Source organism: Myotis nattereri (assembly GCF_964212035.1).
Source record: "Myotis nattereri genome assembly, chromosome: 2".
NCBI lineage: Eukaryota > Metazoa > Chordata > Mammalia > Chiroptera > Vespertilionidae > Myotis > Myotis nattereri.
In genome coordinates this window covers 68,089,398-68,107,347 of record NC_138076.1, presented here as the reverse complement: position 1 = coordinate 68,107,347, position 17,950 = coordinate 68,089,398, and the positions used below count along the sequence as shown (strand labels likewise).

Below are 17,950 nucleotides of genomic sequence, written 5' to 3'. Positions count from 1 at the left end.
AAATGCTGTTCCAGTGTTATTTTATTCTAATGTGAAGGGTTTGTCTTTTGAATGTGCAGGAATGATAAAACACCTGTTTATGGCAAAACACAAAAGCATGAAAAAAATCAATGAACCAGTGCCTGCACTTTAGGAAGTTTATGGTTTAATTCTTTCCTTCCAAGAAGCATTTAAATCAAAATCATTATTATGTTATTTTTAACTGTGCTATTGACTTGCAGAGATCAACTGGCAAATTTGTCTAATGTACAGTAAATTGCTATTTGTTTGCAGATCTGACTGTAAGTTAGATTATTTCTAATTACGAAGAAAGAGTTCTCTGGATAATTAGTAGGAGTAAGTCTGTAAAGGTTTGACATTCAAGTGAAGACTGGGAGTCTAGAACTTAGAATAGTCTCAGTAATATTACTGACATGTAAATAAATTCACAGCAGTTAAACCTATTTGTAGATATTATTCAAATGTTCTTTTTAGACTAAACTTGTAACATTTTAAACAATTAGAGCTAAATCACACAATTTTTAGAAACCAAGTGTGAGTGTCTATGCAGGTAAAGGGAGATGCAGAGCTACAAAATCATCCGGATGATTTAGGATACACTAGAAAAATCAATGCCTGCCTTTCCTTACCTAGCCAGCAAGAATTGGAATTTAAGGAAAATAGGTCACATGCTTCTATTCTTGTATATTTGTTAGGAAGACAGAATTGAAGCCAAGAGTTTGCTTACATAATTGTGTGTTGACTGAATTCTTACAGGAATATTAACATAACTGAAGATGTACTATGAACCCAGAACTATACATTTTAGACTTTTATATTAACATCTTATTAGTTTATATTAATAACTTGTGTTAACTTGCAATTTGTGCAAATCTATGAGGTAAGTTGTCTTCTGCTCATCCCATGTTACAGATGAGGTCATTGGGCAGAGGAACCGGCCCACAGTCACACACTGGCAAATGGAAGAGGCATGGTTTGGGCTCAGTCTGTCAAGCTCCACAGCTACTAGCGCTACACACATTTCCTCTCAGCATCTTACTTAAAAGGTCTTAAAAATGTGTTCTGTGTATTCTAGTTGGACATATTTACTAGGATATGCAACGCAAGCCTTAAAATATAGAAACACTTCCTCTCTTCATCTCCCTCTCCCCAGTACCTTCTTCCCATGTTGACATAAGTTTCTTTGGCGTTAGACCATAAAAATCATAGATTAGATCCTGAAAAAAGGAAAGTGTGTAGAAGTCATTTACATATCAAAAGGATCATTAAACCAAGCATGATGAATCAAAACTTTAACCAGACTTTCTCTCTGTTTACAACTATCAGAAAAAGACAAGTATTAAAAGTCATCATTCCACAATGGAGCAATGCATTTATCCTGTTGAATATAAGCAGAAAGAACTTGTATTGTTGAAGTGTGATTATGTTCTAATATGGAAATACTATACTAAAAATGGATGCCTTTGCAAAGAAATAATATCTCTACATGAAACGGTGCCACAGGACTAACTATAAGGTAGACTAGTCATGCTCTGAATTTTAATTGTAACTAAATGTATGCAATAGGTAGATTTCCTCATTATACTTAAATTTTACATGAATTTTATATTGAATATTAATTCAACACCATATTTTTAGGGTAGAGCTGCCAGTTTTAGAAAAAATAAAATACAGGTTGGCTGCTAAAATTTGAATTTCAGGCACATAGTGAATATTTCTTGGGTCTAAGTGTGTCCCAAGTAACATTTGGGACACACTTAGACCAAAGAATTTCACTGTTTATATGAAATTTAAATTTAATTTGCCATCCTGTAGTTTGTCTGGCAACCTTATTTTCAAGTTATTAAAATTTGCATCCATTTATATGTTAACCACACTAATCTGAAAAATTTTCAATCGTCTGTCAGAAATGTCTGTCAATATAGCATTAGGGTAAATTTCAGACATTTTAGACAAACAGCTGTGATTTCTTCAAATATTTCAAATTGTTTTAAAAATCTAGATTATTTATTTATTTTCATATATCTAGATAAAATAAAGGATATTAGTGTAATTTTATGATTTATGTCCTTTACAATTTTTAATTTATTTCCATGTTTTCCTTGTGATATGGCTTTGGAAATAAGAAACCTTTAATTTTATGCTTCTCAGAGTTATTGAAATCAGTAAGTTCCTTATTTTTAGATATGGCTACTGATTTGTTTATGTATTTATCCATCACTTTTAATACTCTCAATTTATTATTAAGAAAGACATACAAATCATTTTTTCTCCTCTACAGCAGACTACCCAATCTAGGATGACATAATGCTATTCTGCTTTAAGGATCCTTAGAAAAATGAATCACATGACAGCATGCAGCTATGGAAATGTGATTCCATGCAGCACACCAATAAAGGCTGACATTACCCTAACTGTACACTAGGAGGCGCATTGTTCCTACAGATACTTCCACTGTATAGTAAACACTATTCATGACCTCTTAAGTTCAATTGCAAGAGAATATTACTAACAACTTTAAATATTTATCACAAACAAGTACTCAAAGCAAATTCTTTTGGGGATTAAAGTCATACTTGAAATTTATGATATTTAAAACTTTCCAGCAGAGAAAGCTTGTGTTCCTGTCTGTTTTACAGCCATTTTTAACTACTTTAAGTAATAATATATAAAATCATCTCATTGTAAGTCTCTCAAAAATAAAATAATACAACATAAAGTGCTTTGTTATTAATTAATATGATAACTACTTTAATATCAAAAAGTAAACAAAATTTATTTAAAGTAAAACAATAAAAATAGTGGAAAATAAATATGCTTTATTATTTACTTTTTATTAGCTTTTAACCAATTGGGATGTTTTGAAACTGCCTATCAAATATGATAAATATGAAAAAAATAGTCACAAAAAAGAATTTAAAATAAAAGCTTTTAGAATTTGAAACTAAGATCTTATTAGAATTTTCTTTCTTTATATGTATAACAACTATTTTACATTTCATAATTTACTAGGAAAATTTTAAAAACTCAATTGAAATATTTTACAAGATAATATTGATACATGATTTGTTTTTTCTGCAACTCTCACTATCTATTTATAATAATAATAATTTTTTAAATGACATCTAAACTGAGTCTGTATTCTGTGCCCACAGCCCTGTGGTCACAAGGTCAATGAGTTAGATCAAAGGTTATTTTGAATCCATAGTCTGTGTTCTGAATCACAATTTCACATTGTCTTTACCCTTAAATATGTACACAATTTATAACTCCTTGTAGCTTTCAAATCTCTTTTCAACTCTCCCTTAATTTGAGGTCTCTGCTTTCGTTCTACTCTACCCTCATCTTTTCCTGCACTAAATGTTAATGTTGTCATAATTTTTTTCTTGGACTCCTTGTCTCTCTTCATAATTATCACATTTAATCCCAGAAGTTCATCACCTTCTCTGTTGTCAGTTTCCAAATTCCAGTTCAGAATCACATTTTCAGTTCCAAGATAACCTTGTGCAGCAGCTCAAACTTCAGAATAAAATAAAAAATGTTAATTTAAGCTTTTTCTTCTTATATTCTCTTATTTACTTTATTTAAATGTGTGCTTTTCCAGTAAGGTTCACAAACTAAAATCTTGGAAATACTATCAAGTCCTTCTTTTCCCTTTTCTGCTATATTAGAATTTATCCTATCCTCCCCAGAATTCAAAATCTGGTTTCAACTTATCTCACAAAACCTTTTCCTTTATTGCCAGATACTTGCACAGTTTAATATCAACCATTTTTTTTCAGTATCTAGTATTTTTCAGGGACTGGGCCAGATGATTGCTTATATCAAGTAACTGCAGTTTTTAGAACAACATTCTCATAGATAATAATGGCCCCATTTTGGAGGTTAGGAACCTGAGACCAAGTGGTGAGCTGATTATACCTGCATGTGCTACAAAGATATTGAACTACTAACTGCTTGCCTAACTGACCATGATATTTTATAACAGTGGTTCTCAACCTTGGCTGCACATTAGAATCACCTGGGAATCTTTTTAAAATCCTGATTTCTGGGCCTCATCCTCCGGAAATTCTGTTTCTTTGTTACTAATGTTGTGGGCCCAACCCCACAACAAAGAAACAGAATTTCTGGAGGATGAGGCCCAGAAATCAGGATTTTAAAAAGATTCCCAGGTGATTCTAATGTGCAGCCAAGGTTGAGAACCACTGTTTTATAAGCACCAAGAGGCAAACACACACACACACACACACACACACACCATTAAACAGTTTCTATCCATGTAATGTAATTTGTTTAAAGTATCACTTTATAGAATGTTTATTGACTAATCAAAACATTCTATTCTAACAACCACTTTTTTATACACTTATCATTAGCATTTATTCTAGATCATTAACATTATTGATATCTGGTATCTTTTCTTTACAAAATTCATTTTTTTTTCCTTCTTTACATGGTCTATAAAATGCTCATAGCATGGCCCACAGAGAAAGAAAAAAAAAATTGCAAAACAATTTCAGGAACTTCCTAGGTTCCTGAACTTCTTAAAATCCTTCTTATGGATCCCTGGAACCAAGGAACTGATTAAGAACTCTTGCTCTCACAGATTAGGAACTGGGGATTTTTTATAAATTTAGGGAGTCTTGGATTAAATGTCTGTCCTCAGAACCTAGCATAGTACTGATACATAGTAGGCTTACTAGTACATGAGTGTACAGAATAAAATTTATTCACTTACCTAAATGAATAAATAGAGGAGTGAATTATTGAAAAAATGAAGTGAATAAAGGACCCTAAGTAAAAGTTCTGAAATACAAAGATGTATCAGAGTGACTGCAACACACATTGTGGCCTCCGCTCCCTGGTGCTCATGACTATAATGACTATATGTATCCCTTTCATTTGAGTGTGGACGGGACTCAAGACTTGCCTCTACCCAATAGAACATGCCAGTAGTGAGGAAATACCATGCCCATGATCATGTTGAATTATATAAAGCTCTATGTTGCTACAAACTCACTGTCTCTAACTGGCTTTGAAGTAAGTGGTCATGTTGGGAGGCATATGTGGCTCGCATTATAGGGTGGCCTCTAGTCACTATGAGAAATCTCCAGCTGATAACCTCAAAGATGCGGGGCTCTCAGTCCTGTAACTGCAAGGGAATAAATTCTAAGAATCTGGAAAGTCATGGACGTACATTGTCCCAGAGGTTAGCCTGTAGATGCGACTGCAACCTGGCTGACACCTGACTGCAGGCTTTGAGACCCTGAACAGAAGACCCAGCCAGGTCAGGCTCAGATTCCTTTTATTTTTATTCCTCACCCAGGGATATTTTTTAATTGATTTTTAATGGAGGGAAGAAAGGAGAGAGAGAGAGAGAGAGAGAGAGAGAGAGAGAGAGAGAATCCCTTGCTTCCCATATGCATCTGACTAGCGATGTAACCCACAACCTAGGTATATGCCCTGACCTGGAATGGAACCTAAAACATTTTGGTGTATGGGATGAGGCTCCAACCAACTGAGGCAACTGGTCAGGGCCTCAGACCCCTGTGAGATTAGGAATGTGATTGTTTTAAAGTGCTAAGATTGTGGTAATTAGCAACAGAAGATAGGTAAAGGTATGGGTAGATGTATGTTTGCTTTATAATCTAGGTTTAGAAAATTAGTGTCCTAATCATGAGGTAAAAATAGTTAAAAATTATAAGTTTTGGATTTAGCTTTGGAAAAGTATTTTTAATAGAGCAAACAATGTCTCATCAGATAAGAAGGTAATCAAGTAGTTTTATTAATTGCTGAGTTTTGAAACCTTTTCTTTCCTTTAACTCAAATCACAGTAGGACCAATTACCTCTTCTCTATACCTTTGTCTGAGGAACTCTAGATTTTTAAACTCAGGGGCCACTGTTGATTGCAAAGCTCCCAGGGAAGCCCTGGCTGGCATGGCTCTATTGCTTGGGCACCTCCGTGTACACCTAAGGGTTGCTGATTTGATTCCAGGTCAGGGAACATGACTGAGTTTTGGGCTTGATCCCTGGTAGGTGGTGTGCAGGAAGCAGCCAATCTATGTTTCACTTTCACATCAATGTTGCTCTCTCTCTTCCTCTCCCTTCCTCCCTCTCCAAAAATCATTAAAATTTGTAAAAATTCCCAGTGAACACAACAGATGACAATATGAAACCTCTGAACAATTTTATTTCAATATGCATAATTAGCTCAACCCAGGATACTTATAAAAATTATAAACATGGTTCACAAAAAGTATTTATTACAATACTGTGCCCTCAAAATCAAGTTCATGTTTAGTTCCCACTATATATTATGGGAAGTGTTATTGTTGTTTTCCCCTGCAGGTTAAGATTAGCACAATTTCTTAAGATTGAAATTTGATAGAGTAATTATATTTTTTTCTGGATTTTCCTGGAGATTTTAATTTCATTAACTTTATATTTTCGTCCAAAATTACAACCTATCTCTCATGCCCAAATATTTTAAATTCTCAGTTTTGCTCAGCATATATCTTGTATCTTTAGGACTGTCAGGAATAATTTTTAATATATTTTTTACAATATACATTTTTACTATTTTTCAGCTCTGTGTCAAGTGTGTTACCTCATTACAAAATAAAAGTATAATTTTAAATACATTATTAAAAATTGGAATGTACAGACAATTTAAAAGAAATCAATACTGCAACCTGAAGATAATCACAGTTAACATGATGCATTCCTTTCTAGTTTTTGTTCATTTGTCATTATTTTGATAAAACACTTTCAGTTTCTTTGATTACCTTTCCTGGTGTTTGTGAAATATTGATTTATTCATTTAGTCAACAAATACACATTTCTGGCCGACCACATGCTAGGTACCCTCATGCATGGAGAATAGGAGTAAGCAAATAGTCCTCAGGTTAATGAGAGAGACAACTACTAATCAGATAATCATAAAGATTTCCTTTGAGGAAAAGGTATAAGGGACATGATGAGGACAATGGTTCCACTGAAAAGAGCACTAAATAAGAATCAGCAGGTATGAGCTTTATTCTTGACCCACAAACCATAGAACTATGTGCAAAGCTCTTCCATTTTTATGCTTCTGTGTAAAATAATTCTACTAAAGTCTAAATTTTCATTAATCCAATACCAGAAAAAACCCACAAAACTAGTTCTCTAACAAGTTAATATTACTAGCAAATGTTCAACCAACTCATCTTTTAAATATTCAATTGCTCAAATTTCCTCTTAAAAGTGTGATTAGTAGCACAGAATTTAAAAATCCATGACAGGGATGATGGCATTGAGTTATAACATGTGTACATTGAAGGTAGTTTCTCTGAACAGTCAGAGCAAAAGCTGTGGATTCAGGCACTCCGGAAGTCACATTCTGCCTCAGATAGTTAAGTAGTTTGAGATAAATACATTTTCTGGAATTCAGTTTCTTTATAACACTAACTTACAATATTGGTGTGAGATCATGAACAATATATCTAAACACTGAGTAGCCTTCCTGACCCATAAGTAGACCTCAAATACTACTCATAAATATCATCAGGTTTTAAAACAATCCTTACTGAGAACTTTACCAAGTGATTCACACACAGGCCAGGTAGAATCAGAAGCAAGTGGCAGACAGGCCTTTAAAAAAGGAAATACAATCTGAAATTTCACACATGCTTAAACAGGAGAAAATACTTTAATATAAACGTTTAAAAGAAACACCGGGTATAAAAATGACCCTATTCATGATTCCCAATAGGACAAGATTAAGACTTAATTCTGAATTAGTGGAAATAAGCTGTTCCTGATCTGATGTTTTTGTTTGCTTTCCACTTAGTAAAACTCTTTCATAAGTCTAGTTATATTTGTTAAAAATAACAACTATCAATTTAAAATCCCTTACTGTATTCTCAGAATTAATGGTTTTATTGAATTTTTCATGTAGTACATGATCATGTTACTGAGTGCACTTCTTAAAGAAATATGATTTACCTTGATAATCATTTTTTTAGAAACATCATATTTGAAAAAATAGGATTCATGCAGATGCAAAACCTAATAACTCTACAGCTAATACATATATGTAATTTATACATATATAGTATGATTGCTATACAATTATGGCTCTGCAAGAATTATCAGATCACAGGCAGAAAAGTCCATTGAAGACAAAGGAAACAGTTTAAATCTAAATAGCAAGACTATTACTGTTGATTATTGCTTCAGTTATACCATATCTCACTTCACAAATTTCTCAGACTTAATTACAAAATCTGAATGAAGAATTTTAAGGTAATATCTATCTATCTATCTATCTATCTATCTATCTATCTATCTATCAGCCTAAACGAATGTTCGACCAGTAGCTATGACATGCACTGACCACCAGGGGGCGGACACTCAATGCACAGACATGGAAACATGGAACAGACTGATGAATCTCAGAGGGAAGGGGGAAGGAGGGTGGGAAATAGATTAACCAAAGATCTTATATGCATTCTAGAGGCCCGGTGCTTGGATTTGTGCACTGGTGGGGTCCCTCAGCCTGGCTTGCATGGACCAGACTAAAACTGGCTTTCTGACATTCCTCAAGGGGTTCTGGATTGCGAGAGGGTGCAGGCCAGGCCGAGGGACCCCCTGGCACACGAATCTGTGCACCAGGCCTCTAGTATCATAATACTATCTTAATATGAATTACCATTTAGTTATGAATCTTTTAATACTAGTATATCTAGGCTATTCTAATTAATTCTGTTCTAGACATTTACAAAGGAGGTTAAAAATTTTAGTCCCATTAAATGTCAAAAATCTGTTGGTCTCCAGGGGCCCTAAGGGCTCCTCCTTTCTCTTTCTCCACCAAGGAGCACTGCTCTGGTTCAGTACATTCTATTGACCAGGACTCTCCTGGGTGAAACCACTGTGTTGAGATGAATGTTGGAGTGTGCAAGGGTGTTTCATCCCTTGGGTCCCTTATTCCATGTGACTAGATTGGTAAAAACTCTGGAGAATTCCTGAAGCAGACTTTAATTAATTAATTAATTAATTAATTAATTTTTTGGCTTTAGAATCTCTTCTATCTTCTCTCATTTGGAAGCTTGCCCAGTGTTATTGCCCAGGTCTAAGTCACTGGGTGAGTGGCTATACATATTGGCTAAAATTCTAGCTTGGGGCAGTTTAGGTTAATCAGACTTAGGTTTAAAATGGTGTCTTTGTTTTGGCTGATGCCCAAATATAAGAGGAGCCAACCACTCCCCATGCAGAAGAGGTAGACAAAAACCAGTTTTGAGACCCTTAGTTTAACGGCAATGAGAGATTTCTTAAAACTGGGAAGGGAGAAGTTGGAGACTAGAAAATCAGTTCAGGAAGAGCTCTCCTACCCATCTGACCTCATCACACAAGTCCGGAAAAGGTTGATTCAATAAACCACTTAGATTTAATGGTGCTTAGACTAATCAAAACCAAGAAATCTAAGGGGAATAGTTGGCCAGTTCTGTCAAATGCTGTGCGATCAAAAGTTACCTCTGAGAATGGCCTGTTATTTCTGGTTATGCGAAGTCAAAAGATGCATTTATGTTTTTGTCATGAGACCATGACATAGGATCTGAGAACCAGAGCTGGTATGGACTTTACTTAAATCTTCCTGAAAGATTGGCTAGAGTAGAGAGAAACCTCAAGAAAAAAAAAAAAAAAAGATGCACATGTAACTCCACACACCAATGAGAAGAGAAAGGTGTATTAGAGAAACTGGTAGCGATGGGTCAGAGCTTGGGAAGGGGTATATGCACAAAAGGTCCTCCACCACCATCCTGGAAACAGTCCGTTTAAAAATCGTAGAACTCCGAGAACACGAGTACACTATTGCTGGATTACCGTGACAGGACTAGTTAAGAAAGTGCTTTTGTGGTTTTGACCTCCTCTCAGTATTTCTACTGCAATCACAGAATTAATAATTATTAAATTGTACTTTTAATTTTTAAATAAAAGCAAACAAGTCAGTGATTTTTTTTTATAATAACATGACTGAAAATTATCTAACACTCCAAAATCTCCTGCAAAGGCCACAGCGGAGCCCTCACAGGGCTTACTTTGAATGGGCCATGATCTCACAGGTGGGTGTGCGGCTGTGGAGAATAAAAGTTCTGCCAGGTACATTCCATTCATTCCACTAGTTCATTGTACTGGTTAAAAGTCAATTATCCAAAACTCAAGCAGAAAAAAGTAAACCCCCCAATCATTATCACTACACTTCATGCTTGTTTCAAATCACTATTATATATTTTTTGTAAGTCTTTATTGGAAAACAGGATTCCTCAGGACAATTTTTCTTATTATTCTTTATTGACTAGGTCCTACTTAATTGTATTTTATCATTAAAATGTTAAACATGGCATTTAACATTTTTGACATCAAAATGTCTGCCAACCAATGACTTTTGAAATTATAGTGTTTTTTTTTTTCTTTTTCAGTGGTTTACAAAACAAAAGTGAAGCATACAACTTAACAGGCAATTGTAGTGGAAGCCCTAACCTGACCTTTTTTTTTTCTGTAATCAGAGTGCGGACTTAATTAAGCTTTGATTGCTGAGGCGCCCACTTCAAAGATGTCTGTCTCCAATAAACACATTGCCAGCCACATGACCCCCCCCCCAAAAAAAAAGCCCCTTCCTCCCCTCTCCCCCAACAACAACCCAGGCTTCTTTGTTTTCAAGATCCTGGCTGATTTCAGTCACTGACCATTTGGGCTACTTGCTTGTTCACCCTTCCCCTAGGGCCCTACCTTCCACCCCAATAAAAACACAACCCCAGGACCATCTGCTCACTCTCTCCTCCCCACAGCCTCTCCTTGTGTGGCCCCAGGGGTGCTGGTCTCATAAGTAATAAACCTGTATTTTTTCAAAGTTTCCTGATGGTTATTGCTGAAGGGCTTTTTGCAATCGTAATAAGAACCACCCTGCCGGTGCAGCCACAACATTGGTTATTGATAGGCTAAGAGCAATACAAAACACCAATATATATCAAGCACATTACACGTGATATACTTCAAGAGAGACAACAACAAAACCAGGAAAAGGAAAAAAAGCAACCAAATGTTCATTTCCTTGCTCCCCAGAATGATTGTCTCAAGCTCAAGCGCACCGTCGGAAATCAGAGCAATGCCAAGCGGCGGAAGCTGGAAAAAGACTCACCAGAGTTGGGGTCAGAGTTGCCGTCTGCTTCGGTCCTCTTGTCCGGAGAGGCCTGGTCGTAGAATTCGTCCTGTGGCTGAACCAGAGGAAGAGGGTGTGAGATCAGGGTTCCACTACCCACCGGCTCGTGGTCCCCTAGACCACTGTCACTGCAGCTTTCCTGGGAGCCATCGGGCAGGTGAAACGTAACGCGGCGCTGCGACTACAAAGAAGACCACAGGACACGCCGATTAACACTCCTCCCCATAAGACACGCGCCGCGGAACACACATCAAAACAGCTTTCAGTTAGCAATACAAAGCAACGTAAACTTACATAAGTAAATGAAGCTAGGCATAGACATTTATTATTTGCTATTTGCTATGTAATGTCCAACTTAAATACGAGGAAGAGTTTTAATCCCATGTAACTTAAGAACAAAAACTAATGGTAAACTGTTGAAAGTGTAGCAAGAATGGCAAAAAAGAATATCTAGACTAGTGATCAAAGTTATAGAAAATTTTTGAAGAAGGGGGAATGTGCAAACATATAATGCGGCATTTCATTTCGTTTGAATGAACACAAATTGTGTTCACTGAACTATTTTTTAGGTCGTTTTTGCCATGAAATTACGAGCCCCCACTGGCCTAGATAGTCTACCAGTCATTTCAGTCATCTGCTCTAGAATAGCCCAGGTGAGAGATATTTGGAATATTATTTTGGCATCTATTTGCACAATGTGACTATCAGAAGTGACCTAAAATATGTATATGGGTACTTCCACACATGTTACTGTTTTAATTAAATAAAGTTGTGTATTTCAGCACATATTGCTGCTTATTTCTCTTGGTAAATATTATTTTAGCTGCCTGGCCAGTGTGGCTCAGTAGTTGAGTGTCGACCAATGAATTAGGAGGTCACGGTTGGATTCCTAGTCAGGGCACGTCCCCAGGTTGTGGGCTCAACCCCATTAGGGCGTGTGCAGGATGCAGCTCATCAATGACTCTCCCTCATCATTGATGTTTCTATCCCTCTTTTCCTCTCCCTTCCTCCCTCTGAAATCAAAAATATTCTTTTAGCGGATATAATCCATGAGATCTGAGAATATTTAAAGCTGAATGGAATAAAGATGTATGACTTAAATATAATTATATAAATGGTAGTAAATGTGTTCTATATTTTGATTGCACCTAATTTTTTAAAATATATTTTATTGATTTTTACACAGAGAAAGGGAGAGGGATAGAGAGTTAGAAACACTGATGAGAGAGAAACATTGATCAGCTGCCTCCTGCACACCCCCCAGTGGGGATGTGCCCGCAACCAAGGTGCATGCCCTTGACCTGAATCGAACCTGGGACCCTTCAGCCTGCAGGCCGACGCTCCATCCACTGAGCCAAACCGGCCAGGCTGATTGCACCTAATTTTAATTATGCTTTAATAGCCCAAAGATCTTTCAATATCATGTCACATGTGACCACTTTTACTCAGATTCAATAACATTATGAATATATAAATAAAATCTGTAACATATAATAAATATATAATGTATAATGCAATCATTTTCCAATACCTAAAATTTGTGTTTTTCAAGAGACAATGTATAGATTGTATCAATTTTTAAAAATGCAGTTAAGAAACAAAATGTTATAAATAAATAGATAAGCTGCTACTCTATAAATTCATCTTTATAGACTAACAATCGAACATAGCCATTTTCCTGAGAGTCACAGGTTCAAATCCAGCTCAATCATAAGGGAACAGAGCTGATACCACTTTACTGCTGTTCAATGACCTGTGCACAATGATTTGATAGTTGATTACATTTTTACTAAACTGATGCCACATCACATAAACTATATTCATAAATGGTAGTAACTGAGTCTATTGTAGCACATTTCATCTTCATGCACAACTCTCAGTGCTACCATTCCCCTTTCAGTAGGTTTTGAAATGTGCCTAGGTAAGAGTTATCCAATAAGCCAAGCCTGAAGATTGATATCTGAAATATATTTCTTTTTTATAAGAAAGACTGTGCTACCACTTATCTATTATAGTATTTTGTCTCTCTTGTGAAATTAACCCTTTAGGGAAAATCAATAATACAAGTATTCTTTGTTTCTGTTTCAATGCACTCTTAATTCATCAGCATCCTTTTGTCATAAACACAGCATTAAGAACAATGACCAGGCTGCCCTTTATACATGACTAGCAAACAGTTTTTAAAGTGGCTGCCCTAATCTAAAGCCCATAATTTTGATGATTAAAATATCTTTGGTGTTAACTGTGGAGGAATCTCTCTTAGTTTTTGATCAGGTGAGTGGAAAAGAAGTTGAACAAAAGGTAAAGGCAATGGAACAGATGATTCTGCAATTTCGATAAAGCATTCCCAGAAGTCTCCCGAGCTATGAACAAGTATGTTCCATGACAGCAGGAAAAGGGGAAATTGGTATCTGTGATATCTTCCAAACATCACTATTGTTGCTTGAAATACAGTATTTTTTTCCTCCTAAAATAATACCTACATCCACAGCACCAGTGATGCCTGAATCTGGCAGTTCTTACAGACAGTCATTTAAACCCTTACTTGAGCATCTACAAAGTGCTCAGTCCTGTGATTACACTAAGAATAGAAGATAAAATATTTTAAATATAACTTTTTAAAGTATAACAACACATTTCATCTCACATGTACTCCACTATATTTCTTTACCACTTTATTAATGTGAATTAATTATAATTTTAGTATAATTTAATTGAGATACTATAAATTAGACTGATACAATGGTGATACCACAGTAGCTTATGAAAATACTTGGTAATTAATTTGACTTCCTAATTAATTTAAAGATGTTTAAGTCTTAACTGGCAAACTTGTGCACAACTTATCAGTCTAATGGGAGGTAGGGGTGATGATACCTATGGACTAAGAATTGGAACACACCTATCATGGTACTAAGAAAACTCAGCAAGCAAATCAGTCTTTAGTTTTTATCATCATAATGATTGATGCAAGTAGACAAATGTCCAACATATCAAGGTAGATGTAAGGAGAAGATTTGAATAAATTGAAATGCAGAAGAATGTGGTACAGAAGGGTTAGAAACAGGAGTTGTGGGTGTCATCAAGGACTCAACAGTACTTATTCAGGTTTTGCCAAATAAGACCAGCTGAAAATCCAGAACCCAACCTCCTGGATGGAAGCGCTTGCTTTACAGAGACTGGCTTGGGGCAAGGTACTTTACATCTTTGAACAAGTTCCCAGCTTTGCAAAATGGCCAAATAGTACCTTTGCCAGAGGACTACTCTGAAGCTCAAATGAAATAAGAAGTGTTTCTTGTATATAATACTTGACACATAGTAGATACTCAATAAAAGGCAGTTGTAATTATTGAAATGTATAGCTACATATTATCTGTTAACCTCTGTTTCTATCAATATTTAGCTAGTTTTAAAGATGTGATTCCTTCACCCCAGAAAAGGAAAAGATTTGTTCTTTCAGAAAGGAAGTGGCTGAAACCCAGAATGATGGTGTGCCTCGCTTGCCCTGTGCCCCTGGCTCATGTCAGCTCGGGGCCTCGGAGGGGCAGCTGCTCTGGGGAAGGAGGGATGAGGAAAACCAACAGTCTAGAATACATGTTTTTTCCTCCAAGAATTTGAAGGTTTCCTCATTATTCTTTCAAGAAACTTACAGTTGTTTGTATATTCGAAGAGACAAAGAGGAAGACATTTTTTACTTACTGCCTCTGGGAATTTTGCTTTTGGGTAATCCCTATGGAAATAAGGCACAATCTGGGTTATAAATATAGTCAAATCCTGCCTGACTGAATTGGGACAACACATGGTATGAGACTGTTTCAGGCTTTCCACTTAGCTTTTGTTTTTCTAAATCTATTTCTTACCCATCCCGTTTTCTCCCATGGGAAACTGTTATTATTATTAATAAATTGTTGTTACTGGCTATGTCTGGTTCATGGTTCGAGTGTTACCTTTGTTTATCTGATTTATCTTTGACAGGTTAGCTCCAGGTCCCTGGCTGCCCCAGGAAAGAATAAGATGGGAATAAGTAACTAGTAAGACTGTTTCATGTTATGTTCTCAGAGGGCTGCCAATGTGAATTCTGACCAAGCAAACCTTTCATGAGAGACTCCTTACTCTACACAAGCCTAAGAGACCAAGGATACACATGTACGCAAGTCCCGGATCCTGCAAGTCAAAAGGTGCCACACTGGTTTGATTTAAGAAACATCACCAAGCACCTTCACAATATTTTTTGTTACAGGTTAGTAGAAAGGCAAGAGAGGGGAAATTGAAGAGGCTCGGGAAGATATATGTGTTCCTGCACTGGGCACTATTCTTCAAGAAAAACTGAAAGAATGAGTCCCCTAAGATACTCCAGTCAATCCTTGAATACTTCTCTTGTGTGTTTCTTATTGCTATAGAGTATTATTCACCAATGAATGACTCACACTCAAGCTCACAATTCCAATCCCATTAATCTAGAGGGATTCTCATCTGCTAAGATTTGAAGTTAAAATTCATTCTGTATTTGAATAAAATAGCAAAATGTAGGAAGAAGTGTTTAATAAGTGATTAAGTAATAAATTATGTAATACTAGGGGCCCAGTGTACGGATTTGTGCACTGCTGGGGTCTCCCGGCCTGGCCTGCAGGAACTGGGCTGAAACCGGCTCTCCAACATCTCCTGATGGGTCCCCGATTGCAAGAGGGTGGTTCTCGGTTGAAGCACCCAGGAATCAGGCTGCCTCCTCTCTGGTTCTGGGTGTGGCACCTGAGAACCACAGCTGGCAAGTAACTGCAGCTTGGCAGCTCCTGCATTGAGCATCTGCTCCCTGGTGGTCAATGCACGTTATAGCTACCAGTGGGCCAGTTGAATGATCAACTGGTGGTTTAGGCTTTTATATATACAGATAACATTAAATAAATAACAATAATTAAAATTATATTAACTGATATGAAAAGTATTTATAATCTATTGTTAAGTGTAAAAATCAGGTTAGTAAAGATTTTGCTTAGTGTATTGCATTCTTGTTAATGTACTTTCAGATGTGAGTATATATCAAATAAAATCTGTTTCAGCATATACCAAGTGTTTAAAGTGGTATTGCTTGATCATGGAATTAAGTATTTTATAATCTTATTATTTTGGCTACACTAACATTTTATGCATTACCTTTGTAATAATAAAACATTCTAATTTTTATTTTTTTTAAATATATTTTATTGATCCTTTACAGAGAGGAAGGGAGAGAGATAGAGAGCTAGAAACATCGATGAGAGAGAAACATCGATCAGCCGCCTCCTGCACATCCCCCACTGGGGATATGCCCACAACCCAGGTACATGCCCTTGACCGGAATCGAACCTGGGACCTTTCAGTCCACAGGCCCACGCTCTATCCACTGAGCCAAACCGGTCTCGGCAAAACATTCTAATTTTTAAGTATTTCTCATTATCACTATAGCAAATTAGAATTTAGTCCAAGAGAATGGAAAGATCTTTTAGATGCAAGGTGAGTTTACTCTTGAGCTAAAGCATATAAAATAATCTTTCTATCCTTTTCTGTTATTCTATTTTTCATTATTTCCTTGTTTTTTACACCTGTTTAATCACTGAAATTAAAAATCCTTGCTTTCTCCTCAAATGACAGAATAACTATCTGATTCTGACATTAAGCTAATTATTATAAGTCAAATAAACAAATTTAGCAGTTAATGACTGACATTTAAAATAATTATTCTCTGGAGAATTATTAATTGATATTATGAAAGTAGATAAAAAGTGCTTTAGAATTGTTTAAATATGGTTATATTTGTAGAGAATTCTTTAATTATCTTTTAAAAGAAATATTCCTAATTCTGATTTAGTTCCTTTAATCATATTAAGAAATAAAATACCGCCTATATTTCTAATCATGAAATACTACACACACACACACACACACACACACACAAGCATGCCAAGTATCAACCAGGATTTACTAATGATGAAGTAAAAAATAAAATTGTGTTAAAACTCCATGTGTGAACTTGTTTTTGCTTTATCTCTGCATTAAATCCAATGAAGATATGCTCTTTTTGAAATAGTATTTTTATATATACTTCTTCTCAGATTAGCAAAGGCAATTGTTCTAGAGGTTTAAAAAATCTAGAGACTGAAAACTGAATTTTCATACAAATATTTCTTAGAATATGAATTAAAATCATAAAAATTTTTCTTAAGAAAACACATTTCAATTGTGATTTTTACAGTAAAACCTATGAATATTATTTAGGTTGCAAGTTATGCAAAGAGGAATTTTTAAATGGCAAACAACACATTTTCAGCTAAAACCACCAATTCAATTAAATAGTTAAGATTCTTAATAGACTTTTGCTATCTGAAATTAATGTACATAATACTTTCTCTTAAGAATATCAGAACTGCACAAAACTTCTAGTGGTTTAGAAGACAAGGCAACCCCAAAAGAAGTCTATGGTAATAGTTTAGTTTGATATTACTTACAGGCTCAACTGAACGGGAACAAATATTAATACATACATCTTCTTCATTCATGCTGACGAGATTAATACCAAAGCGGTAAATAAACAAAGATACTGGACTTATGATTTAGGAAAAATACTAGTAGTTATTAGTAAAAGAGGTTCAGTATAAAAATAAGAAATAGTTTTAAAGGATGAACTCATAAGGGAGGTGTTTTTTTCTAATATATTTTATATTGATTTCAGAGAGGAAGGGAGAGAGAGAAATAGATAGAAACATCAATGATGAGAG

At 35.5% G+C, this 17,950-nt stretch overlaps 1 protein-coding gene across 3 annotated transcripts in view; it reads right to left on the bottom strand.

Annotated features, from left to right (window-relative positions):
• PCDH9 (protocadherin 9) overlaps positions 1 to 17,950 on the bottom strand; it is a 944,108-nt gene that overhangs the window by 317,823 nt on the left and 608,335 nt on the right. For 2 of the 3 annotated variants that reach the window (XM_081083303.1, XM_081083304.1), the window contains one exon: positions 11,178 to 11,253. In XM_081083303.1, the coding sequence (XP_080939429.1) occupies positions 11,178 to 11,253 (76 nt within the window). Of the gene's footprint in view, positions 1 to 11,177; positions 11,380 to 17,950 lie in introns of all 3 variants that reach the window. The other variant, XM_081083302.1, reaches the window with a different exon arrangement.